Below are 26,411 nucleotides of genomic sequence, written 5' to 3'. Positions count from 1 at the left end.
TAAGGAAATCACGCCTGACTGGGAGGATGGGTGAGATTTTCCTGCCCTCGTTAGTTATTAGATATGGCGGTCCATCGTAGCTATCAAAGTCCACCATAATAACGGCCGGGGATCTTCCATGGTTCGGCGCCTGGGTTCCAGGCGATATCGTATACAGTACCCTGGGCACCGTTAACTAGGCCAGCTGGCTGCCATAGGTTAGTAGTGAGCATTACCCTGGCGCCCTTAGCAACAGGGAACTTGTTAGATAGATTGCCAGCATTGTCGCTTGGTGCCTGCCCCGCGCCCTTGCCCTGATTCTTTGCCTCCACCTGTATTGCCGGGGCGTTGAGATGCACCATATGCTCGTAATTGTATTCGTTGACCCGGGCCCTGGTAGAATACACCCGCAAAGCGGCCCTGAAGCTGTCAACCTCGCTCTGCGTTAGCCTGGACTGTACCCGACTGCTAAGGAGGTTCCAGGACGGTATGGATAACTTGACTTCACGCAGTTCCTGCAACGCCCGACGGAACTGAGCCTGATCATCACCAGCCTGGCGCTGTACCGTGGTCAGGAAGACGGTGCGGTCAAATAACCGGTAGGCCACCTGCCCTCTCCTTTCCAACGAAGACAGGCTGGTGCTAGTCGAATACAGGGCTTTTGCCGGACTGGTGGTAACTGGAAGAAATCGCCCACAAGCAAGACGCTCACACCACCAAAGAACTCGAGGCTACGCTGTGGAAAGGCCTGTCGCAGACGGGAATCGATCCGCGCGAGCTGCTCAATCCCCAGCATGCTCTTTTCATCGATCACGAGGTATTTGACGTGCCGTAGGCGGGACTGAAGGGCGGCTGCGTCGGCTGGGGGAAGGTCGGTAAAAGCACCACCTACTGGGAGGCGTAGCAATGAATGAATGGTGCTGCCCTGTATCTGGTTACTCGCAACGCCTGTTGGCGCTACGCGGCAAATAGGGCTAGGATTCGGTAGAGCGGCCGCCTGAAGATGGGAGGAAAGCACCTTGATAAGGAACGACTTGCCGGTGCCACCACCACCATCAACGTGGAGAAGGATTTGAGTGGGATTTCGCGCCTGGAAGTGGCCCATGAATGTGTCGTACACGAGCCGTTGTTGTGGATTCAGCGTATTACGCCATTGAGGCCAAGGACCTCCACATCGTTGGCCATGGGGTGGCTAGCGATAAGGTCCTTCCAGTAGCCATCTCGAAGTTCCGGATATGTACCCACATGCCGTGTCCAGTCGTAATTGACGTCGATATCGCGGCGGCCAAGAAGGTCAAGAACTTCCTGGGTAAGGGGTGGTCAGGTAAAGGGCAGCGAGGCGAATCCAGTCTTCGTCATCAAATTCTCCCCCACAGGCAGAGCCTCATATTGATCATCTTGAGGCTGTAATCGAGCCTCTTTTGGCTGGCCGTAATGGTCATCACCATGATTGTGATGCTGCCAACAATAGGAGAAGGCCTGAACGTGGGAACTAAAAGCCTGGCCGTCGAAAGTGAGGAGCTCATCAAGCCGGCGATGTGGGTGATTTAATGTCAGCTTTACGACAAAAGTGTAGGTTCACCGCAAATGTGCTTCCATTTTTGGAGGAAGTGCTTCCACTTCTGGAGGATGGGCTGCCCTTTTCGGAGGACATTTTGCGAAGCGCCGGTGGCGGGGCGTGCGCTATTCGTCTCCACCCCTCCGCTGTAGCTTTCGAGGTGCCTCACCATCCCCGGCCCCCACTGACCCCCTATTCATACCGCAGTGCATTAATTTTAACAGCATCAGAATGTATTAATTGACAGGCAACATGCCATTCGGCCACGAACATTTGCTCCATTCTCCGGAAGCTCCAAGATACGTGAGAGCAAAGCATGGCGGTATCGAAAAGCTTACCGCGAGCTCAGCACTCGCCAGCCTACTACCGGTCGAAGCGCGAGCGACTCCAAAAACATGGGGCTGTCAAAAAGCGGCACGCCGAGACAACGAAGGTCAACATGCATGGAGTGAAACAGAAATGGACAAGGTAAGCGACCTTTCTGTTGTATTCAAGCAACAGGCTAATGAGACTAGACACTGCGTACACCTGTCAGTCGATCCGCTTGGTCATCTTGCAGAATCGACAAAGGAAGATATCATGACATTTTTGGAGTGGATGCTCGACTCGCATCGAAGGATTCGCAAGAGAAGCACCGTGCATGCCTACAAAAGAATTCTTTTTCAAGTGTACCGGAAGTCTGTGGGAGTTGATTTCAGCAAGCAGGCGAACGAAGAGATCAATGACGTGAGTTTTGTCTCAATCGTGGAAGTTTGTGTCTTGCACGATTAGCTCACTGCTCAATAGTATATCAACGGGTATCTAACTATTCGTTACAAGCTCGACACGTCGGTGAACGAGAAGCCCGTCATGGATGTTGACGACGTGTATCTTGTGCAGCATCATCATTGGGTCCATGACACTTCAGTCTTCCCTGATGAGCGCCAGCGCATACAGTTAGCCTTCCTGATTTTGCTTCAAGCGTATACAGCCACACGTCCCAGAGTACTCGCATATAAGCGACTCGACACGAACGCCGTCAACGACCACTACTTCGGCTGTGAAGATGAAGCGACTCAGGTGGACTATGCGGATGAATTTGACCCAAAAGAGGATGATTTCAAGACAATTTGCTACAGGGACGTCCAGCTGCTCCTCCTCAAAAACCCAGACGGAGGAAGAGATCTTCCAGCTATGGAGGTGACGCTTAGGTTCACAAAAGGCTGGGAGCGAAGAGAAAACCCGTGAGTGACTCCTCAGCACTTGTACTGGCCCTGGCTCACACCGGGTTCCCAGCAAAACCTTCATCTTCTACGAGGTCGACGACTTGTTATTTGATGCCGTGCTTCATCTTTTAGCCCTTGCACTTCTCGACCAAGCATTCGAAGCGAACATCCAGAAAGTGGACGACTTCTATCGAATCAGAGTCCCATCCCCACGGCATTCTTTGGAGTTTCGTTGGCGGAAGAGCATGAGAGACATACCGATATTTCGCCAAGCTGTATCAACGAACGATGGAGCAGTCCGCACGTCTAACACCGAGGCGCTCCGTTACCATACCTACCTCTACTATTTGCAAAGACTAGGACTCGTAACAGGCTTCATGCAGATCCTGAATCCATACTGCATACGCCGAGGTTCGGGAGAAGCGGTTGAAAGTACGTAATCAGGTCAGTGTATGGCTTCATTCGCTGACCTTTCCAGGCACCGCAACTCAAGCACAGCTGCAGCAAGTCATGTGCCACATCAACGCGGCGACTTACCAAGCCTACATCAACCAGAGAGTTCAGTGCGACACGGTGGCAGCGTTCCTGGGACGCCCCTCAAATAAGGCATTGTTGAAAGCGGCCGGCCACATGAGCCGGCATGCTGATCCCAGGGCACCAACCGACGCCAGTGCCATCGAGCTGAGGAAGATTAAGACGAATCCCACGCTTGTCAGTCTCATCGGTCTTCGCGATTCTCTCAGTAAGGAGGTTCGTCGCGAGTCAAGAACGATTAAGGAGGCTGAGGAAGCTGGCACACGGCTGTTCGAGATGTATCGCACTATAGAGAACAAAGTGCGATCGACAAGGTCGTACCTACGGAAACTGGCCAAAGTCAACACCAGAGACGAGTTCTTCGATGCGATCCATACCATAGAGATCAATTCCCAACTCAAGGACGAGAGCCACTCTTTCCTAGATTTAACGCCAGGATCTTGGCAACCTCAACAATCCTACAGCTTGGAAGAAAGAAGACTTTTAGCCGAACTTATTTGCGCCGATACAAAGGAACTCGATGACGAGACGAGATTGAAACACCGGCTCTATACGACACACGCGATGGTTACGCTGGGAAGGAAGATCGAGTCTCGCCCGCCAAAGATGGTAGTCAAAAACGTTGCAATTGGCTTCCCGGAAACATGTGGAAGGGACCAGTGCTTTATGTGTTTTTGGGATGAGACGGCGTCTCGGACCAAACGGTCCTACAAGTATTTCTCTGCCTACAGAGCAAGAGATCATCTCGTCTCCCAGCATCTCCAAGGACTTGGCGTGAGGCCTGTCATGTGTCCGGAACCTAATTGCAAATTGAAGAATATTTCCTTTGGGGACATGAACAGCTTCCAGAGTCATTTAGCTAAGGCTCACAAGTACGACATCTTCAACCGTTATAAAATTTCCTTCAAGTCTTAGCTAGCAACTTTACCTAGTCTATATATGGCATAAGAGAAGCAGGCAGTATCCTGCTCAATAGAAGGTGCATATCGTAAATCGAGTTCCTATGTAACGTGTCTACAGAACGAGGTTTGCAAAAACAACAGCCTGGCTTTCTCCTCTTCAATTCAGAATACGACTACGTCTAGTTATAGGTGTTAATTATGCGAGGCTCTAGAAATTTCCTCCGCCCCAGTCCTCCGTGATGCCTCTATCTTGAATGGCTTTTTTCAGTGTATGGTGCGCCCAAGCGGTTACTAGAAACAGTGGCAGGGAAAGGCAGCTTAGCGCCTTCTCACGCAGCAGAGGTGCCTAGTTACCAGTAACTAGACGCCCAACGTCATACTAGTTACTGGTGACCGAACCCTGCTCCACAACGGTTGCTGGCACCTCGCTCGTGGGTAGCAGCGTAGGTATGGCTAAGCGCCCGGAGGTTACCAGTCCCTTTAAGGTACCGACAACCGACGCCCATAGGTTACTGGCAGCCCTTAGTTGACAGAAACTCGCAGCCGAGCAATTACTGGCAACCGCGTGTCGTCGTTACCAGCGCCTTGCGGGCCGGCGCTTAGCGATTAGTGGCGCATCAGCCTTTGGCCCTCGTTGGTGATAGAACGAACGTTTAACAGGCCGGCCGATGTGCGCCTGACTGCTACCGAGCTCTGCACGGCGCTGTATAAAACGGCCCGGGAGATTCTTGTCGCCTACGAGGTCGAGGTGGACGCTTTCGTCACCGTTACATGAGCCCGCCTCAAGGTACCGGTACGTCCCTCCACTTTACGCTCCCTCTCCGCCTCACGTTCCCTCTGCGTCTCACGCTCCATCTCCGTCTCACGCTCCCTCTCCGCGTCATGCTCTCGCCGCGTAATGCTCGTTATGACACATGCTCTCTCCGCCTCACGCTTTCTCTACTCCTCACGCTAAGCCTCTCCACCTCACGCTCCGTACCTCCAGGATCCAGCTTGGTAGGTAGTCGTTCCCAATCTCATTCTTCACCAGTGATTCTCCGGGTTGCTACGAGCATGAATCCAATATCTTGACTCGTTGTGATATCTACGAACCAAACAAGCCCCTAAAGCATCGACGAACGCCTCACTTTCGTTGCTATAGATATAGAAATGTCTTCTCTGGGGTCAAGTGGCGAGATCACCAACCTGTCAATTTCGGGCACAAGTCCTTCTTCTACCAGAACTCTCCCGCCCCCTGACGCGCTCCCGGAGCCGGGCGTCTCGCTGTCGCGCTTCGATATGCCCTACCCTGGCGTCCCCATCGAGTACCGCACCCTCTCCATCTACGTCTCCGAGTCTCGCAATGTCGACGCCCCGGCCGACCCCAAGGACGCCGCCAAGAACGAGGACTGCTTTGCCAACCTCGACTTCCACGAGCCCGGCGTCGACACCATCTGCCAGCAGCTCAATGTCGCCCAGGACCGGGGCCTGTCGGAGAGCGCTGCCGCCCTGCGCATGAGCCGCGACGGGCCCAACACGCTGCCCAAACCAAAGACCAACTACTGGAAGAAGATGCTCTTCTACGTCTTCTCTCACCTCACCTTTCCCCCTTAATTCTTTCTGTTACCTGCTCCGATCTCGGGCGGCGTCAAGGTCTGGCGACCATGCGATCGCCGAGGTCATCAAGGGCTGCAAGGCCCCAGAAGCAAATTGGCTGATTTGACCACCGGACAGCTTTCTCTTCATGCCTGGACGTCCCGCTGACGGGCAACAGGATTGTCATGAGCGCCTTTGAGCCGATGAAATGCTGGATAGTGGGTGAAGTGTACGATATGTAGCATGTAGACATCTGCTAGCTCAGCACGTCCTGTGCTCCCCTGCGGAGACTGAGCGGCCAAAAGCTGCTGGACGGAAAATACACTACTACCTACCATTACGCTAAGCGGAAGTGGAGTTGCACGGTGCGCTGTCTCATCGTGTACAAGCGTCCGCCGGAAAAGCTCAAGACTCCAACACGTGATAGTAAGGAGAATCTTTCTCCTGCTGGGCTTGCTTTGCGAGTCGCTAAATTCCATATTTGCCATAGAGTAGGGACGCCAGCGGTACCGTCCATAACAGACAAGACAGACAGATTATAATGGAATATGACCTCCCTCTCTCAAGCCTGTTACAATTTTTATCAGCCTTTCCCAATCTTTTCCTTCTGGCTCGTCGCGAAGTCAACTGGAGAAGGCAGTGACAAGGATTAGCTTTAGTTCTGACATGTGGACTTCTCCAAACCGGTACGCTTTCCTTGGCCTCCACGCTCACTATCTTGACGCTTCCTAGTAAGTCCAATCCCGACTTCTCGCGCTGCGCTGTATGTGGGGATCTCATTCCGGAGACAGCCAAGCAACGACAATGTATGACATATTCGGCGAGTACGATCGGATCGGCGCAGGCGTCTGCGATAATGCCTCGTCAAATGACACATGCTTGGCGAGCCTCTATCGAGAGTCGCCACGCCCCACTCGCAAGACATGCCTCTTCATGAAAAGCTTCAGTCTCGCACCAGGGATGGACAAGCTGCCGGCAGACGTTTACATGGGGGTGCGCCAACACTTTGTCGACTCGTGGCTCATGAAGGAAGAGGGAAAATGACCAGTGAGAGCTGAGACGTGACAGTGTTGGAAGTGGGCAAAAGGTACAACAGGTTCGGGCCATCCTATCACGTGCCTAAGGTGCTTGGCCACGGTAGATGGCTGGATGATTCCAACTACTGGCTGGATTGACTTTTCCAGGGAAAAAGCACGGGGCTGAGAGGCATTTCGTGGTTATTAAAGTAGGGTCGCATGGCCCCTGAAGGAGCTCGTCAGAGATCAATAAATTGATTCATTGGCCCCCGTTCTTCACTCTCTGTTTCGTTGTGTGTATGCGCCTTATAATTCAACCATGGGGAGTTGCATTTACGCCAGCATATCGAGTAGTGGGCCATGGACTATGAACTTTCACAGGACCAGCAGACAAAAGCACACTGCATTCTCGGGCTATATTGCTACATAAGAGTATAGTAATTTGTCGGGAAACAAGTTGGCGTGAAGCACAGGGCGTTAAATCGGGAACACCTTGTAAGAACCATGTTGTTGACGTATTGCTTGTACAGCCTCTCGCGATACGTTTCTCAAATTTTCGTGAGTGACAGCGAAGTTCTTCCTGAATCAAATTTGTTAGTGTGTCTTTTGAACGGAGCTAAACGCAGGATACTGTTACGAACATTCTAGCCCCAGAATAATCTGAGTATGCTACTGCTAGGAACAGAGAGTTACGCAGGGCTAGCGACCACCGCTTGGCAAGCCGCATCTGACGACCGACATGATGCCCACTCTTCCCATGCAGGGCATTCGAGTAGAGTTCGATGACTTCGGAAGAATTCCCTTTGCCGCAGGAGCGGTTGAATTGTCTCTTTAGTCTTTTGTGTCCGACGATCTGCTTGAGTATCTCGAGAGCGCGGTGGAGCTGCAAATAAGCCAGTCGTCGTTGCCAATATGGTTTGGTCATATCAGTCGATATTTCGTCAATGGCCCTTAGTGATTTCATAATATGATCCTTTTCGGTACTCCCATCTGGGGTTGTCTCGATGGTCATTTCGACCCAGAAGTTGTGAGCTTGGTGGACAACTTGGTCCGTGACATCGTTACGGAGCCACAATCCAACAGAGAACTGTTGTGCATTTTGGAACGGATGAATTGTCGCCATTTCGATAAGTTAGTCGCAATGATGAATGTTTTCCTGACCATGCAATGAAGGAGGGCCTCGGTGAAGTAGATCTGGGAGGCCCGCCTCGGTTAAGTAGATCTCAGAGCTCATCGCCACGGTCGAGCAGACCCTTCTGCACCGTCAGTACTTAGTACCCTCAGGCGAATTTTAACGGATCGCTCGATTTAACTGATCAGTTGATTGAACAGATTGCCTTTTGAACGGATCGCTTATTCTAACGGACTTCTTGGTTTGGCCGATTACTAGTTGATAGGACCAAAGCTTGTTAGCGGATTACTTGTTTTAGTGATGCCCGTGGACGCGTCGTCCACACCAATTTCAAACCAGTGTTTATATTAACGGGTGCTTATTTTAACAGGTGCCTGTTTTAACGGTTGCTTATTTTAACGGAGCCCGTATTTTAGCGGGCACTAACTTTCGCAGAGCACTAATTTTTACGGAGGAGTACTATTTACGGCGCGCTTAATTTGAGGATTTGGGCGGGGTAACTAGCCCGCCAGCGAGCACAATGAAAATCGGAACCCCCCCCTTTTGGGTTTCAACATAAAGTCTCCAGATAAACAGTTAAAATAATCAACAACACTGAGATAATCTATTATAAGGTAGCCACAGACATATTTGGACACCAGTCCGACCAGCGCCACGAGGGCCGTTGTGCACTGCCGTCTTCCATTCCACTGAACATTATCAACAGTCAGCACAGGATAGGCTCCGCCTAGCAAAAGCTATCAGCATGGAAAGCCACGAGTCACTTTTTGAACGTAGCGAGTCGCCGGAACCATCGGGCCGTCGATCACTTTTTGGCGAACTGCTTGACCGGTATGAACCTGCGAGACATCAGTTACTCTTTGGCACTCAATGCATCCAGCTGCAGGACTTGGCAATTGATCAGCGAACGCCTCTTTGCCCGTTAAGGCACATTTCAACGGAGCCCAAAGGGATCCGAGGTGCACCGAGCAACCGCTTCTTGGCCCTCGCACTAAACTCGTACGACTCGATCACCGAGGTACGCTAGCAATACGCCAATCAGACTTTGAATAGCTGCAAAAACTAATGAAACGAAGACTGAGGAAGGTCCACTGGGCCAGACATCATTGTTCGGGATGGATGTTTTGACAGAAGCGGCGCATCATTCTCGCAACTTCGTCAGATGTGACGCGCTTGTGTACTTTGCAGGGAACTGGGAGAACACTCTGACGTCTTGGGCCTCGCTCTTTGACCAAACCGCCATTCCTATTGAAGGTCCAGTTACAGATTCATTCATGAAGCAAGCCGTTGCAGCTATCGACACTGTCATTGCCGGGAAGCAGCTACCACAACAATCTCAAAAGTGCAGGTGCTCAAAGTTACCACGTAGATTCGGCTACGCGCAGTTATCGCGATTTCTAGATTTCTTGGAGGAGAGGATTAGACTACACAGGAAAAGCGGCCTATATCAATCGGATCGAAGCGACGCAGATATGGCCATTGACAAATATCTTGGTTCCCAGGGATACTCCTTCCAAAATTCGGCACAGAGAAAGACATTGTTGAGAAGGAAGATATGTGGTGATCAGTGGAAGCAGCTCTGTGGACCGTCTGAAATGCTTCTAAGTGCTTTCTCAGAAGAAGCCGACTCGTTATTGTACGTATTCATCGTCTTTTGCGTCCACCAAAGCTAACTTCTCCATAGGAATCCCAAGCAACGCTCTCGGGGTTTCGGATTCGACACACTGCAGTTCGGTAGAAGGTGGCTCGAAGTGGTCACTTCGAGATCATTTAGGGATATTCCTGTCAAACTCATCAGCGTATGCGCCTATCTTTCTACACGAACGGAAGGGGCATTGCTAGCTGGGGAAGGGTTGAGTCCGTCGCTCATGCAGGATTTGAGGCATCATGTCTATTCGAATTTGTTTAGTTAGAGAAGAAAGATTAGTACAGTTATTACGGCAAAAGTGCAGGTTCACCGCAAATGTGCTTCCATTTTTGGAGAAAGTGCTTCCACTTCTGGAGGATGGGCTGCCCTTTTCGGAGGACATTTTGCGAAGCGCCGGTGGGCGGGGCGTGCGTTATTCGTCTCCACCCTCCGCCGCAGCTCCGACGTGCCCCACCATCCCCGGCCGTACCGACCCCCTAATCGAACCGCAGCGTATTATTAATTTTAACAACGTCGGGATGTATTAATTGACAGGCTACATGCCATCCGGCTACGAACCTTTGCTTCATTCTCCGGAAGCTCCAAGATACGTGAGAGCAAACCATGGCGGTATCCAAAAGTTTATCGCGAGCTCAGCACTCGCCAGCCTACTACCGGTCGAAGCGCGAGCGACTCCAAAAACATGGGGCTGTCAAAAAGCGGCACGCCGAGACAACGAAGGTCAACATGCATGGAGTAAAACAGAAATGGACAAGGTAAGCGACCTTTCTGTTGTATCCAAGCAACAGGTTAATGAGACTAGACACTGCGTACACCTGTCAGTCGATCCGCTTGATCATCTTGCAGAATCGACAAAGGAAGATATCATGACATTTTTGGAGTGGATGCTGGACTCGCATCGAAGAATTCGCAAGAGAAGCACCGTTCATGCCTACAAAAGAATTCTTTTCCAGGTGTGCCGGAAGTCTGTTGGAGTTGATTTTAGCAAGCAGGCGAACGAAGAGATCAATGACGTGAGTTTTGTCTCAATCGTGGAAGCTTGTGTCTTGCACGATTAGCTCACTGCTCAATAGTATATCAACGGGTATCTAACTATTCGTTACAAGCTCGACACGTCGGTGAACGAGAAGCCCGTCATGGGCGTCGACGACGTGTATCTTGTGCAGCATCATCATTGGGTCCATGACACTTCAGTCTTCCCTGATGAGCGCCAGCGCATACAATTAGCCTTCCTGATTTTGCTTCAAGCGTATACAGCCACACGCCCCAGAGTACTTGCATACAAGCGACTCGACAAAAACGCCGTCAACGACCATTACTTCGGTTGTGAAGATGAAGCGACTCAGGTGGAATGTGCGGATGAATTTGACCCAAAAGAGGATGATTTCAAGACAATTTGCTACAGGGATGTCCAGCTGCTCCTCCTCAAAAACCCAGATGGAGGAAGAGACCTTCCAGCCATGGAGATGACGCTTAGGTACACGAAAGGCTGGGAGCGAAGAGAAAACCCGTGAGTGATTCCTCAGCGCTTATACTGGCTCTGGCTAACACCGGGTTCCCAGAAAAACTTTCATCTTCTACGAAGTCGACGACTTGTTGTTTGATGCCGTGCTTCATCTTTTGGCCCTTGCACTTCTCGACCAAGCATTCGAAGCGAACATTCAGAAAGTGGACGACTTCTATCGAATCAGGGTCCCATCCCCACGACATTCTTTGGAGTTTCGTTGGCGGAAGAGCGTGAGAGACATACCGATATTTCGACAAGCTGTATCAGTAAACGATGGAGCAGTCCGCACGTCTAACACCGAAGCGCTCCGTTACCATACCTATCTCTACTATTTGCAGAGACTAGGGCTCGTAACAGGCTTCATGCAGATCCTGAATCCGTACTGCATTCGCCGAGGGTCAGGGGAAGCGGTTGAGAGTACGTAGTCAGGTCAGTGTATGGCTTTATTCGCTGAATTTTCCAGGCACCGCAACGCAAGCGCAGCTGCAACAAGTCATGTGCCACATCAACGCGGCAACTTACCAAGCCTACATCAATCAGAGGGTTCAGTGCGACACGGTAGCGGCGTTTCTGGGTCGCCCCTCAAATAAGGCATTGTTGAAAGCGGCCGGCCACATGAGCCGGCATGCTGATCCCAGGGCACCAACCGACGCCAGTGCCATCGAGCTGAGGAAGATTAAGACGAATCCCACGCTTGTCGGCCTCATCGGTCTTCGCGATTCTCTCAGTAACGAGGTCCGTCGCGAGTCAAGAACAATCAAGGAGGCCGAGGAAGCTGGCACGCGGCTGTTCGAGATGTATCGCACGGTAGAGAACAAAGTGCGATCGACAAGGTCGTACCTACGGAAACTGGCCAAAGTCAGCGCCAGAGACGAGTTTTTCGATGCAATCCATACCATAGAGATCAATGCCCAACTCAGGGACGAGAGCCACTCTTTCCTAGACTTGACGCCAGGATCTTGGCAACCTCACCAATCCTACAGCTTGGAAGAACGAAGACTTTTAGCCGAACTTATTTGCGCCGATACGAAGGAACTCGATGACGAGACAAGATTGAAACACCGGCTCTATACGACACACGCGATGGTTACGCTAGGAAGGAAGATCGAGTCTCGCCCGCCAAAGAAGGTAGCCAAAGACGTTGCAGTCGACTTTCCGAAAACATGTAGCAGAGACCAGTGCTTTATGTGTTTTTGGGATGAGACGGCGCCTCGGACCAAACGGGCTTACAAGTATTTCTCTGCCTACAGAGCAAGAGATCATCTAGTATCCCAGCATCTCCAAGGCTTTGGTATGCGATCTGTGATGTGTCCGGAGCCTAATTGCAAATTGGAAAGTATTTCCTTTGGAGACATGAACAGCTTTCAGAGTCATTTAGCGAAGGTTCATAAGTATGACATCTTCAACCGCTATAAAATTTCCTTCAAGTCCTAGCTAGCAATTTCAAGTCCTCAGTACACAGCACCAGAAAAGCAATCAGTGTCCCTACTCGGTCAAAGTGGATGTCGTGAAGCAAAATTCCATTTGTCACCTCTTTGGCATGACTCCAAAAGAAGACCTGTTGCCTTGTTAGGTCTGACCAAAGAAATATCCTAGCCTTCTTCTCTTCACCTGAAGATTCGACTATGTCTATAGGTGTTGATCATGCGAGGCTCTAAATTGTCTTAGTCCCAGTCCCTAGACCGGATTGTTGCTGTATTTCTATCGTGAGTGGCTTTCCTTGAAGTGAGTGCGCGCGAGCGGTTACTGGGAACAGCGTAGGAAAATGTCACGCCAGGTACTGGTGACAGAACCCTACTCCACAACGGTTCCTGGCGCCATTCCCATAGTGTTACTAGCAACGTATGGCTAAGCGCCCGGACGTTACCAGCTCCTTTAAGGTACCGGCACCCGACGCCCATAGGTTACCGGCATCCCTTGGTTGACAGAAACTCGCAGCCGGCAATTACTGGCAACCGCGTGTCGGCGCTCAGCGTTAGTGGCAGCTCCGCACTTACTGCGCATCGGCTGTTGGCCACCGTTGGTAATAGAACGAACCCTTAGCCAGCCGATGTCTGCCTGAGTGCTGTCGAGCTCTGTGCGGCGCTGTGTAAAACGCCTACCCGTTGATCTTGGTGTGGGGCCACAGCAGCCCAACTAAGTGTCTTCGCCACTTAGTTGGCCCAAAAAATCCGGCACAGCAGGGTCCTCAATTTGGGGTGCAAAATCAAGGGAAATTCTACGCTTCGCTTCATGGTACCGTCAATGCGACTTCAAATAGCTAAAATATACATGTGATCAATAGCTGCGGATCACCTAAAGACGCAAGTAACAACGAAAAGTGAAAAAAAAATCACGTCTTTGGGCCTATTTAGGAGCTGCCGCCTTCCAGTCGAAGAGATAGGAAGACCGCGTTTGTGAGTCCAAATAGACGTATTATGTAGTAATTTCGCCTGTTGTGCGTCTCTGAGAGCTATTTTATCCATACCTGTGTTCCTGGAGCGTCTGCTGTATCTTGTTGGACGATCGGGTGCGCGGTCGAGGGCATGGTGTATCGACTACCGCTTCAACCGCTGCTAACGGCGGCGATGAGGGTATATTCTCTTGCGTGTCGAGTAAATTGTCCTCGTCTTCATCGTCGGCGCCATCCTCACTATGTTTGTCAAGATCGAGGCCTGTGAAATAGACGGTATCGTCACTGCCGGGCAACGACGACATATCTGTAAGTGGGCGAGGTCGGGTCGCTGCGCGCGCCCTGACATCTCTGGCGGAGTTATTTCTCTTCGTGGTATCATAGAAAAAGGATTCCTTGGATGGCTCTTTGAGCTCCCGCATGAGGGTATCGCAACTTTGCTCCAGAGTGTAGAACTCAACGTCTCGTCCCGTAAACTCTAGCCAGGGCTTAAAGTTCAATGTCTTGACTCTGCCATTGACTAACTGCTTCTTCCCGACTTTATAGTCTTCTCGGATCTTCTGCATCTCTCCACGAACTCGTTTAAGATGCATCCTTATCTCCTGGCGCGTTTGAAGCCGGGTTTGCTTTGCCTGGAGCTCCTCATACTCCCGGGTGATGTCGGCCATGCTGGAGCTCGTGATAAACTCTCCGCGCGGCCTGACAATCTTGCCTCTCTTCATTCGATTCGCATACGCCTGGGTTCGGCTATTCTTATCGCTGACTATGCCCTGGGAATGTGACGCCATCGCGATAGACTCGGTGTTCACTTTCGCAAGAACCCGCAAGTTTTCTCGTGATGGCGAGCTCATGAGGGGCCCATACCGTTGCCGGATATCATTGAGGGCATCCGCGGCGACTTGGAAACGCGTCTCCGAGGGTAGGAGCGAGGCGTATGCAGGATTGATCGGCTGCTGTTGTCGTAGCTGCTCGTGGAGGATCTTGGTGATCACCGGCGCTGGGTCGACAGGAAAGAGGCCTGTTTTTTCAAATGCCGCCATAATGTTATGCCGCGTGAAGCCAGCCTCATATACGTCCTGAAAAGCTGTGAGGAAGTTGACCCGCGAAAATGATATGTTGCCTTCTGCGAGCGACTTCGAAGCGCTTTCTGATGTGCTGACTTTAGTGGCTGGAATACCCCAACATCAAGCGGCTGCATGAGGTGGGTGGAATGTGGAGGAAAATAGCAATGATGATATCAAACTTGATACAATACTCAGCAAAGTCAAGGGTGGTATGCCCTGTAAAGCCATCCACAACAAGCAATCGGTAGATCTTCTCGTCGTCAGGCCGTTGGTTTGGCGGCGCCTCCACGCGACTCATCCCCATGTTGGGGCGCCGAAGATGCTCGTCACAGCCGAACCACTCTTCCAGCGAATTTCCTGACTGTTTTGCTTGCGCTGACGATGCCCAAGACCAGCAGTTGAAATGCCTTGCCCACTCAAGGTGTATCTCTGCGTTGGAAAAGCCAGTTGGCGACTGGGCAAACCGTACGCCTGTCATGATGTCGATGCCGGCCCAGTTGGTGGTAGGGTAATGTTGGAAAACAAGCCAGGGTGGAAGAGAGTCCCCCACTGCGTTAACTGAGGCAATTACCGTGCAGGATTCTCGGTTTGCTGGGTCTAAAACTCGGGGCCGGGTGCTCTTGACTCTAGTGGTGCGCGTGATGAGAACTTGGATGCGTTCTCGCAGGCACCCAATGCGTATTCCGGCCTCGTCTTCATTCCAGATCTCTGAACTGCCAATACGGTAGCTGGTGATGATTTCTCGAAGCTTTGAGTAGAAAAATTCGACTTCTTCTACCCCGTGGGCTTCAAAGGACTTCCGGCTCGTTCAACTGCTTTGAGATACGTCTTCGCGATCGCAGGATGACTTCCACGCCAATTGTCAAGCCAACTTGACGAGACCGGGCGGGCATTGGGATCTCGACGCATTCTTATTGCATTTGCAACAGCTTCAAGTTGCTCTCTCGTGGCGGGCATGCCGGTGCGTTCCATCCACTGTACATACGCAACCAGGGCGTCGTCTTCGTCCTCCGTCAGCGCCAATGGACGCCCTGGAGCACGGGAAAAGGGGTTTCTTATGAAATTAATGGCTCTCTGTACGGATGAGCTCTTCACATTGTAACGGATGGCCGCATCTCGCACGGAAAGAGGCGTTCTTTTGGTGTTGTTGAGCGACGAACATCGGCTCTGGGGTCGCGACGAGACGCCAGAACGGCTTTGCTGCCTCCAGGGTAGCCATGTTATCTGTCATAATGTATTCCGGCAAAAAGATACGTAAATAAAGTCAAGTTGCGCGAGAAAACGCGGTTGAGATGCATAGGGTTGACGTTTTGGAGGTGGGCTGCTGTGCCGGATTTTTTGGGCTGTGCCGGATTTTTTGGGCCAACTAAGTGGCGAAGACACTTAGTTGGGCTGCTGTGGCCCCACACCAAGATCAACGGGTAGTTGGTCCCAAAAGTCGTAGACAGGCCCAAAACCCGTAGACAGCTGAACACGCCCCCCACTACCACGGCTAGCGCGTAATTGGTGTGTATTCCCACCAAAACGCCACCACGCGTGGTGCTCAAGAGGTGTTCCAGCGTCGCAATTACGCCATGACGAGTCTAACCGCCGCAGACCGGGCGGCGAGGCTGATTATTGAATCTCACGATGCATTTGTTGAAGGGCGGCGCCGCAAGACGCGCGGAGCGCCCCCAAAGCCAGTCTCTGTGCGTCAGGCAGCGCGTATCTTCAACGTGCCGAGCGCGACGGTCCAGAAGGCCGTACAGAGATATCGTGGTGGTGTCGCCCGCATCGGTCGGCCAAGGCTGCTTTCGAACGAGGAAGATAGCGCTCTCGCCGCATACGTCTGCTGGCTTCAGAAAAGCGGCTTCCCAGCCAGCAAACAGCAGGTCGAGGCTGCCGCTCTTGAGCTCCTTCGCCGACGCAATCCTAACTGTCAGCCGCCATCAAAACACTGGTATCGTCGCTGGCTTGATGACCACCCAGAGCTTCGGGTCACATACATTAAGGCGGTTGAGCGGTCAAGGAAGTCGTTCGAGGCAGGCGATGTTTGCCACGTCGAGAGCTTCTTTAAGAGGCTCTCTGAGATTATCACGAACCACGGCATCGGGCCGTCAGAGGTCTGGAACGAAGATGAGTGCGGCATCCGTATCGGAAGCCTCCGCGATCGAGTCCACGTTCTTATCGTTCGAACAACGCGTGATCAACGCCCTCAAGTCTCTGATCCTGGGAATCGTGAGTCTTGTACGCTTATTGCCGCCGCCAACGCTGTTGGGAATACGATTCCTCCATGGCTTGTTTTCCACACATTCCCTTGCGAGTCTTGGGGCCAGATTGACGCTCCTGGCGATGTTCGATTTGCCCGCTCTGATACAGGCTTCAGCAACGCTGAGATAACGCTAGACTGGGTCCATCAGTTTAACATATGGTCTTGGAGGCACTCTGCCCGCGCTCAACGCAGCGGAAAGACGCTTGAAGAGTGGTTTGGCGTTGACGAGTGGTCGAGAGAGCTAGAATTCCCATTCCATGAAGTTGAGCCACGATCCATCCCAGAAAGCGAGCGAATCTATCGTCTTCTCGTTATCGACGGCTTCACAGGCCATACAAGCATCGATTTTATACAATATTGCATCAAATTCGATATTATCATAGCTGTATTCCCTCCACATTCAACGCATATCCTCCAGCCTCTCGACGTTGGCGTCTTTCAGCCCCTCAAGCACGCACAGCAGAAAGCTCTTCGCCGCTTCATAGACTCCGGCGAGCTCAACTTTACACGGCTAGACTTCCTTGAATCGTTCTGGGAGACATTCGCCGAGGGCTTTACTGCGAGATATATTATCTCGGGCTTCGAGAAAACAGGCATCTTCCCTCCAACGCACGAACCTGCCGTTAAACAAATCCTCGAACAACAGCTCAAGCTTCGTCAAGCTATCAACCCTGCATTTGCATCTCTACTGCCGAAAGAGACTCGATTCGAACAAGCAGTTGACTCAATACAGCACCTCCAGAAGCGTTATTCCGACCTTCTCAGCTCCCCCACGTGCCAAAGGCTCTCCAACGCTTCGACTGTCGTCACAGAGGCATCTCTTCTGAGCTCGAACCTTCAAAAACACTATAATGACCGCCTACAAAGGATCGAGAAGATGAGCGCTCGTCCCAAGAGGGGGAAGATCGTCAAGACCCAGGCGGGCACATTCTATACAAGCGTCAGCCTCGACGAGGTCCGTAAGTCAGCTAAACAAACACAGCAGGCAGAGAAAGCGAAGTCCCAACGCCAAGAGGTAGTGATGCTTCGTGCAATAATCCGCCAAGAGAAGGAACAGCTTCTTGCTGAATATCGCAAGAACAAGGTCCAATTCATCAACGGCAAGCAAAGAAGGCTCACGATAAAACAGTGGCTCGACCATGTCGGGAAGAACGAGGAATTCCTCAGTCTGGAGACTAGTGACGAGACCTACAAGCGACTCCTCAAGCGGCCTGGCCCGTTTACGATCGATACAACGCGAACGCCATGGCGGCACGCACGCTCAGCTGCGGAACAAGAAGCCGCCGACAATGCGTGTGCCACAGCGAGGCCACTGCGGAACATACGATGGCCTCACCTCGAGCCAGAGCACGCTGTCAAGATTACCACATCTCGAATAGCAGAAGAAGAGACGGTCGATCCCGCTCTCGAGGCAGCATATAATGGTGAGGTTGAGCGGGCGTTACGGTCATCGTCGCCACAAGGGCCCACGCCGCCCTCGTCGCCGCCGATAACACCAACAGAGAGGATTTCCGGTTGGAAGCGCATTAAAGGGATCATCAGAGACTTTCGAGTTTCTCGGCAATCAAATATGATCAAGAACACCCCGAAAACGCCTAGCAGCTATATCTAGGAAGGATATAGTGCCTAAATGGCCGTCTACGTTCAACACTATGCGTATAGCTTCAACGCCACGCAACAACGCACAACGCACGTTATTTTGTATCGTCAGCAGCTTCAATAAATTGCTTTAATTAGCTCTATACGCCGTATACCGTAAAAATGCGTTTGCACGCCTATGGAAAGAATTGCATGTATTTACCTGCGTGGCCACACCTAAAAAAGTGTCTACGGGTTTTGGGCCTGTCTACGACTTTTGGGACCAACTAAGGGGAAGGGGCCCCTTAGTTGGCCGCCGAAGGCCCCGCCAACGGGTACTTTTAAATAAATCCGATTGTGTGTTTTCTTTTCTTGCCTTCTTCCCTGCGTCCTCGCGATCCAGGTTCATACCTGCCCGGCCATCTAGCTTCCTGCTGCCCCAGCCCGGGGAAAATATATCTCGGTATCCCATAGATAGAACAGTCTTCTTAATTGTTTATTAGGACGACCATGGGGTCCGGTGAGGAAGCGCAACGGAGAGTCTGTTCATGCGTATTTTTGGGAATCCGTAGCCACAATAATTTATCCTGACCAGCACATTTGTACTCATCATCCCGCCGTTACGTAAGTATGTCACTGGAAATTTGGTTGCCGACCACCATCGCCAGTGTCCCTATGCCCTGAATGGTCCTGTTTGTCTCTGCTCTGTCTGTCGCCGTATGACGCTGCATGGCCCTGAGTAGCGTCCTAGGGCCCGGGGCGTGGTGACCTGTGTGGCGCCGTATGTCGCTGTTTGGCGCTGTATCCCTTGGGCTGTGCGGGAGGAGGAGCAAGGGTTACGGACCTATGGGCTGTATGGATATGGGCTGTATGGATATGGGCTGTATGGATATGGGCTGTGAGCGCTGTATGGGCTGTATGGGCTGTGAGCGCTGTATGGACTGTATGGGCTGTGAACGCTGTATGGGCTGTGAGCGCTGTATACAGCGCCCGCCATACAGCGCCCGCCATACAGTGCCATACAGCGACATACAGCGACATACAGCGCCATACAGCGCCTACAGGCGACAAACAGCGCTATACAGCGCCATACAGCGCCCGCCATACAGCGCCATACAACGCCCACCATACAGCGCCCGCCATACAGTGCCATACAGCGACATACAGCGACATACAGCGCCATACAGCGCCTACAGGCGACAAACAGCGCTATACAGCGCCATACAGCGCCCGCCATACAGCGCCATACAACGCCCGCCATACAGCGCCCGCCATACAGTGCCATACAGCGACATACAGCGACATACAGCGACATACAGCGACATACAGCGACATACAGCGACATACAGCGACATACAGCGACATACAGCGACATACAGCGACATACAGCGACATACCCGTGCCACACCCCACTTTATTTGTGTCTCAAAAATGAGCACCATCTAAAGATGGTGCTGGACACCACAATAGCCAGGACACCACAGTAGCCAGATTTTTCACCCTTCCGACGTGAACCCGCCGTATCTCTGCAATTATATGTCGGTCTCGGTCGCGCAACATGGAATCGCGTATAGGAGAGGCGCTTCAATACCTGAATGATGTTCCTGGCGCAAAAGTCGCCAGTGTGGCTCGAGCATTCGGCGTTCCGCGCAGTCGACTGCGTTACCGCCTCGAAGGCCGCCAGCCCAAGGCGGGCCGCCCAGCTGCGAACCTGAAGGAATCCCGCCCAGAAGAGGCAGCATTGTGTCGCTACATCGATAGACTTGACCACATGAACCTTGCAGTGCGCCCCGAGTTCGTCACTGACGCGGCAAATAACATCTTGCGTGAGCGGTCTGGTCAGGCCGATTTTGTCATCGGCAGCAAATGGACGACCCGCTTCCTCAAGCGGCACGGATACTTAAAGAAACTCCAGAAAAAGCTCCATGCCGAGCGTCAGGCATCGGAGGACCTTGTCAGAGTTACCCAATATTTCCAAAGCCTCGAAGAGGTTGTCCAAGAGCAGGGAATACCTCCCGAGGATATCTGGAACATGGACGAGACGGGCTTCCGCATTGGCGTCGGCAAAGACCAACTAATTGTCACCAAGAGAAAGCGGGCGCACTACTTCGGCATTCCCGAAAACAGAGAATCGGCTACCGACATTGAGGCGATCTCAGCTGGCGGAGCATGCATCCCACCATTCTTGATCCTGTCCGGACAGATGCACATGTCTTCGTGGTATCACATCGCAGGACTGGATCCTGATACGGCCATCCGTCCGACGCCGACTGGTTATTCGAATGACGAGATCAGCTTGGAATGGCTTAAGCATTTCGACCAACATTCGGCCAAGACCTCGAAAAGCTCGAAACGGCTGTTGATCCTGGATGGTCACGGATCCCACCACACCAGGCAATTCATCCAGTATTGTGACGAGCATGGCATTATCCCCTTCGGTATGCCCCCGAACCTCACTCATGTATTGCAGCCGCTAGTTGTGGTGGTCTTTCAGCCGTCGAAGCACTATCACGCGAAAGCACTGGACGTGATGATCCGAGATGGCCTTGTAAGCATCACAAAGATCGAGTTCCTCTCCTGCATTCAACAGGTTCGGCTTCGAGCCTTCAAGCCGACAACCATTCGATCAGCGTTTAGGAAGACGGGAATATGGCCCACCAATCCGCAAACCGTGCTAGAGGTGTTGCGAGCCCGTCAGATGCACAGGACCCCAAGTCCTCCCCTCCGCTCCGGCCCATCTTCATCGCCTTTCGAGACACCCTTGACTTTGAGACAGATGAACAAGGTCGCAGATCGACTGGAAGCTTCATTGAAAGAAGATGACGCTTTGAGTTCCGATTTGAGATGCGATCTGGGTCGATTCATCCGCGGTTCCTTATCTTTGGCTACGGAATTGGTGCAGACAAAAAGAGACCTAGGAAGGACGAAAATGGCAGAACGTGTTCAACAACAACGAAGGAGTTTTAAGAATGCGCAAATTCAATCGGGAGGAGTATTGACGGTCGCTCAAGGAAGGGAAATGGTGCGGAAAAGGGATGAAGAAGAGGTCAATAAGGCTAGGAAGGTGATCGAGGCGTTGGAGATGAAGGCACGTAGCATGCGCAGGAGATGCTTTCAAGACGCAGCAAAGAAGGCTCGTCGATGGAGGTCATCTGGCAAGCTTTCGCGAGCGGAAGTCTGCGATTCTGAGCGTGGAACGCGGTGGTTGAAGCGCTTCTAGCCGGAGGGGTGAAAAATCTGGCTACTGTGGTGTCCTGACTTACCCATCAGCTTTCATCGAGTGATACGGGCATTATCATGTAAGACAGAATGTGGACATACAGTCGGAATGCGCCACAGACGCGAGAGTCTATCAGTCAAAAATGATGGACGCGTATCATCTCGGGCACACGAGGGCACATTGGGGATTTGTTCTGCGTATAGGCCTGACAAGGTGAGACTAGAGAGGCAGGGAGCGAAGAGACGGCCCGGAACTCGTCGTCGACCTCCCCCTGTGAGACATTGTCAGAATGAGTTGTTTCATTCATCGCAGATAGCCTATTACTTCGGTCCCTAACCCCTCCTCCCCCATGCATAGCGCTGCGACACCGAGATTCCAGACAAGTGAGTTATGATCGCGCACCGCTGGTCGGCATAATGCGAAGGCGTTGGGCTCGATTATTGTCCTTGCGGCGACCTTGCCCAACCCTCAGATGCTGCGCTTCCGCTTCTTTCTCTTCTTCTTCTTGCCCCTCATCTCGGCGCGACGAACGTTGCCCTTGCTACCCATCATGCCGTCCTGGGCATCGTTGAGTGCGCCCAAACTGCCGTCGGCTTCCTGCAGCCTTGACGCTTCTGCTCCCGCCTCGGACGCGGCAACGGCGCCGCTGGCGAGGCAAGCTGCGAGAATGGCTGCAAAGGCCTTCATCGTGTGAAGTTGAGGACTCGATGAAGATGGTACAAAGACAATTGAAAGGATTTATTGGGTTTGGGTGATGAACAGGCAGTAGAGAGAGGGCCCGGAGCCGAGTTTTATAGTCGCGAGGTGCTCACCATCTTGGGCCAAGGGCATCGACTTCTGTCGCCGGCCATGTTATAATGACGGACCCAAGACATGTATCGATGGAATGTATTTTGGTACCAGCCGTGTGGCTTCGGACATATTCTCGGTCGCTGATGAATCCTAGACGGCGACTCATTCCTTTGAGTGCTGCAAGGCAGCCCCTAGGTCACTACCCGTGCCACGCCCCACTTTATTTGGGTCTCAAAAATGAGCACCATCTAAAGATGGTGCTGGACACCACAATAGCCAGTCGTGGGCAATCAAAACGTGAAACATGGCCAAGGCAAGGCGGGGGGGGATGGGGAATGATGGGCACTTTGGTAGATGACTGCGGATAGGGACCGAAGTAATAGACTATCTGCGATGAATGAAACAACCCATTCCGACAATGTCTCACAGGGGGCAGGTTGACGACGAGGTCCGGGTCGTCTCTTCGCTCAAAACGTGAAAGACGGGACATGGCATTTGTCTTATATGCCTGCCTTGGCCGTGCACATACTTCGTGCATTGTTCATGAGCTGTGGCCTCATACCTTGTCCCGCTGCGTGTGAAGTCGATTGAAGGAGCAATGTCGACTCTCTTTGCCTTTTGCACACTGATAGGCGTCGCCTGCGCCAGCAGCCAGCGCATCGAGGCGGGATACGATTGCGCTTGGTCTCCTTTCCGTCACTTGGACTGTCTGCAAACAAGCCTTGAAGGGTGCAACAGCTTGGCCCAAAATGTCTCCGGACTTGGCCCCTCGGCGTCGTTCCCATGGACATCCCAGGACGATTGTTTGACACTCAGAGGCAAGATAGGATTCGTCTGCGTCTACTCATCCCACGCCTTTGCCCACGGGCGAGGCATCTCGGTTGTCACGACGCCCGGTAGCGCCCAATCTCTTCGACAACTGCCGGCTTTTGCCCAGGAGGGTGTCGAGTTCAAGACGCACATGCCGCCGCTCTTTGAGGAAAAGATGCTTCCCGGTCGAGGACGCGGTTTAGTTGCGAATAAGACGCTGCACCGCGGTGACCGCATCTTCGCACTCACGCCCATCTTAATCCTAGACGAGGTCGCGCACAAGAATCTAAGCGACGAGGACTGGATCGAGATACAGAGCGTGGCGGTTAATAGGCTGCCTCCCGTAGCCAAGGATATGATGCTGCAGCTCCACGGCGAGTTCGCGATAGATACTATAAGTGGCCGCATCGACACAAACTCCTTTGAGGTCGAGATTGGCGGCTCGGCGCATTACATTATCGTGCCCGAAATAGCTGTAAGCGTAAAGTATAATTAGTTTAAGATCGAGCTAGAAGCTAACATTGCAGCAGCGCCTCAACCACGACTGCCGCCCAAACGCCGACTATTTCTTCGACCCTCAAACTCTCACCCACCACGTTCACGCCGCCACGACAATCACGCCCGGCACCGAAATCACCATAACCTACATTGACCCTCTCACGCCGCGACAGGAGCGACTTGCCCAGCTCGAGCTGTCGTGGGGCTTCAACTGCACCTGCGGTTCCTGCAGCATGCACTCGAGCTTGTCCCAAGAGTCGGACGCTCGACTTTCTCAGATGGCAGACATGGCAAGTCGCCTCGAAGAAACGCCGACGGCCTCTTCGCAAATGGCGCAGGCCCTAATCAGCATGTACGAGCAGGAACGCCTCGAGGCGTTCCTGGCCGGTCCGTATCGCTTTGCGGCCCTGTCGTTTTGTGCCGAGGGACAGCGCTGGAGGGCCATTCAATACGCGCGACTCGCAATCGAAAGAGGCATGCTAGATGATGAGTTCGGAGACGCCCATGTTGAGCTGATGAGGCAGTTGGCCGAGGTCCCGGAGAAGCAGCCTTGTTGGCCGAAGCAACCGGTATAGCACAGGTTGTGCTGTCGACCTGGGAGCAGCGTATCTCCTGACAACAATGTCCATATTCAGCCTTTTCGCCCCTTGCCTTGTCATGTTGGAGGTATTTAACATGGCCCACTTCCCACGGCAGTCTACTAGGTCCACGCCCACGAATACCGCTTGGCTTAGTAGCCAGTATCATCCATCATCCCGTTTCCTCATACCTCTTTCAACCATGTATCCTTGCCGGCCTATATTACTCTTGGAGGAAGAGATGAAGGAGCTGGGCCACGTTGCTAAGCGCAACGGGGCACAACATGGACGCGAGCGCTTGTAGTGATGGTGTGCTCAGGAATCGTCCGAATTACCCAGGTCCACGGATCTATACCATGTTCCCTTGATCAATTCACACCGCTATTTGTCATTTCACCATGCTTGTGCCCGTCAATCCACGCTATGACACTTGCAGTCAATACTCTTACTCCGAGTAAGAGTACCCCCACGGCCCTTCTTAAGCATAAGATGATGACGGGTCATTGCGTCTGCCAACTCTGCCACCGAGTTCTCGCCTCTCTCGAGGGCCTCAAACAGCACGACAGAGATGTCCATGATTGGAAGTTCTCCCAATGCCATGAGGGGTGTCTAAGCAAGAAGACGCTCGCCAAACACCAAAGTAAGCACAACCACTGCTATTGCGGAGACTGCAACAGATTGCTTTCGAACGGCAACGCCAAGCACACAGCAGGACTTAATCAAGTCTTTCAAGACAATCAGTGGACTGGCACAACATCGAAAGTGGAAGGCTGTCAAGTATCTCGAGGCACGACTCAAAGCATGGGGGCTAAATATTGGACTATTAATGCTGGAAATGAAAAAGATTGATAGATAATCTGTGAATTGATAAAGCCAGCTGTGTAGTGGACAATACCCGTGGGTTGAGACTATTATGCAACTGCCCACTGAGAAGAGACAGTCCGGAGGTGCCCGAGCACTGTTGTACAGGCATGAAGTGTGTGGGCATCTAAATGTGGCTAATTGTCAATTTATTGATGTCGTTGAAACGTCCCTTGCCAAACTGAAGATCATACATAAGAGATGATAACGCGGAAGGCATCACTTCCTTTAATACTTTGGAGGGCAACTTTGCGTCGCGCTTCCAGCTATGAAAGGATTACATGGAGCGTTTGCATCGACCTAAACGCGGCAATCTGCGTGTGACCTAATCTTTGGACGCTTAAATTGAAGGAAGTAGGCAGAGCGAGGACAGCGATGTAAATTACCGTCACTCTGAGTCTTCCATCAAAATGATACCAGGTGCTCCGCCGACCGTTCAGTACCGGGTTCTGTCACTAGTGACAGTTGCATCTCTCTATCTACCCGTTTCCTCTGGTGCTCTCTTATCATACTGTCAAGAGGCACTGCCGGCATAACTAAAATCGCCAGACAAAGTCCACACTGACCTCCAAACTGGTGTCTCACCCAACCAGTCGTAGAACATACTAGGAGCCCAGATGATGCTAGGAACACCAGTCCGCTTACTGCTCCAAGCCACGGCATCCCTTGGTTTGACGTCGGCTGCTTCGGCTGGGGCTGGTTAGAGCGCCGGTGAAAACGACGGAAACACTGTGTCTTCCTCAATATCGCCAGAACCATAATAACGGTAGTCAAATGAGACACCATTGGAGCAGCCCACCAATATTCGACGCCACATAGCCTGATTCGCCAGGCGGTCGCCCCAATGAAGGGAAGGTGAAAGACCAATGCTGACCCAAAAATGATGATTCTCGCTTTGGAGGGGTCAGGCTCGACGGCGCTACAAAAATAGGCGTAAATCAAGGGATCGACAACTTGAATAAGCTGTAAACGATGAGTATATCGGGAAGATAACAAGACGGGCCTGAGTGGGGAATACCTCGATAATATCGATACATAATATGGTGAGTCCTTTCCAGGCTATGAAAAAGGGGTAGGCTAGGACGCTTGGTAGAAGTGCATTTCTCGCACTGCCGAACAAAGCGGCGAATATAAGTCCGGAGCCCAAGAGGAGACATGCTGTGGTAATCGACGCCCAGGTTCGCCTACGAGAAGCTTTTCCTGGCTTGACACTGATCGAAGCTTCTCGTGGCTTGGCTCTGAACCTCCAATGCAGGTAAAGCGCCAAAAAGATCGTGGTCACGGCAAACACGACACCGGCCTCGGTGATCT

At 52.2% G+C, this 26,411-nt stretch overlaps 8 protein-coding genes across 8 annotated transcripts; 5 read left to right on the top strand and 3 right to left on the bottom strand.

The window, feature by feature from the left end:
* Positions 1-83: 83 nt before the first annotated feature.
* HRG_01361 (PIF1-like helicase domain-containing protein) lies at positions 84-1,084 on the bottom strand (the record flags this gene model as incomplete). The annotated part of the gene is made up of 2 exons (XM_044859832.1): positions 84-539; positions 692-1,084. The coding sequence occupies 2 exons, from the start codon at positions 1,082-1,084 to the stop codon at positions 84-86; spliced, it is 849 nt and encodes a 282-aa protein (XP_044726232.1).
* An 892-nt stretch (positions 1,085-1,976) lies between these two features.
* On the top strand, positions 1,977-3,763 carry HRG_01360 (FluG domain-containing protein; the record flags this gene model as incomplete). The annotated part of the gene is made up of 7 exons (XM_044859831.1): positions 1,977-2,005; positions 2,053-2,263; positions 2,324-2,760; positions 2,813-2,973; positions 3,040-3,174; positions 3,236-3,484; positions 3,741-3,763. 7 exons carry the CDS (start codon positions 1,977-1,979, stop codon positions 3,761-3,763), a joined length of 1,245 nt encoding a protein of 414 aa, XP_044726231.1.
* A 1,693-nt stretch (positions 3,764-5,456) lies between these two features.
* Positions 5,457-5,771, top strand: HRG_01359 (uncharacterized protein; the record flags this gene model as incomplete). The annotated part of the gene is made up of 1 exon (XM_044859830.1): positions 5,457-5,771. One exon carries the CDS (start codon positions 5,457-5,459, stop codon positions 5,769-5,771), a length of 315 nt encoding a protein of 104 aa, XP_044726230.1.
* Positions 5,772-7,246: 1,475 nt separating this feature from the next.
* HRG_01358 (uncharacterized protein) lies at positions 7,247-7,892 on the bottom strand (the record flags this gene model as incomplete). The annotated part of the gene is made up of 2 exons (XM_044859829.1): positions 7,247-7,349; positions 7,411-7,892. 2 exons carry the CDS (start codon positions 7,890-7,892, stop codon positions 7,247-7,249), a joined length of 585 nt encoding a protein of 194 aa, XP_044726229.1.
* A 2,383-nt stretch (positions 7,893-10,275) lies between these two features.
* HRG_01357 (FluG domain-containing protein) lies at positions 10,276-12,062 on the top strand (the record flags this gene model as incomplete). The annotated part of the gene is made up of 7 exons (XM_044859828.1): positions 10,276-10,304; positions 10,352-10,562; positions 10,623-11,059; positions 11,112-11,241; positions 11,425-11,473; positions 11,535-11,875; positions 12,012-12,062. The coding sequence occupies 7 exons, from the start codon at positions 10,276-10,278 to the stop codon at positions 12,060-12,062; spliced, it is 1,248 nt and encodes a 415-aa protein (XP_044726228.1).
* Positions 12,063-19,899: 7,837 nt separating this feature from the next.
* On the top strand, positions 19,900-20,704 carry HRG_01356 (tc5 transposase DNA-binding domain-containing protein; the record flags this gene model as incomplete). The annotated part of the gene is made up of 3 exons (XM_044859827.1): positions 19,900-20,231; positions 20,322-20,561; positions 20,653-20,704. 3 exons carry the CDS (start codon positions 19,900-19,902, stop codon positions 20,702-20,704), a joined length of 624 nt encoding a protein of 207 aa, XP_044726227.1.
* Positions 20,705-22,029: 1,325 nt separating this feature from the next.
* Positions 22,030-22,248, bottom strand: HRG_01355 (uncharacterized protein; the record flags this gene model as incomplete). Its single annotated transcript, XM_044859826.1, has 1 exon — positions 22,030-22,248. The coding sequence occupies one exon, from the start codon at positions 22,246-22,248 to the stop codon at positions 22,030-22,032; it is 219 nt and encodes a 72-aa protein (XP_044726226.1).
* A 703-nt stretch (positions 22,249-22,951) lies between these two features.
* HRG_01354 (SET domain-containing protein) lies at positions 22,952-24,236 on the top strand (the record flags this gene model as incomplete). The annotated part of the gene is made up of 2 exons (XM_044859825.1): positions 22,952-23,638; positions 23,694-24,236. 2 exons carry the CDS (start codon positions 22,952-22,954, stop codon positions 24,234-24,236), a joined length of 1,230 nt encoding a protein of 409 aa, XP_044726225.1.
* Positions 24,237-26,411: the final 2,175 nt, after the last annotated feature.

This window comes from Hirsutella rhossiliensis (genome assembly GCF_020360975.1).
Source record: "Hirsutella rhossiliensis strain HR02 chromosome Unknown scaffold00001, whole genome shotgun sequence".
Classification (NCBI taxonomy): Eukaryota; Fungi; Ascomycota; class Sordariomycetes; order Hypocreales; family Ophiocordycipitaceae; genus Hirsutella; species Hirsutella rhossiliensis.
The sequence above is the reverse complement of the archived record's forward strand: the minus strand, read 5'-3'. Positions and strand labels throughout refer to the sequence as shown.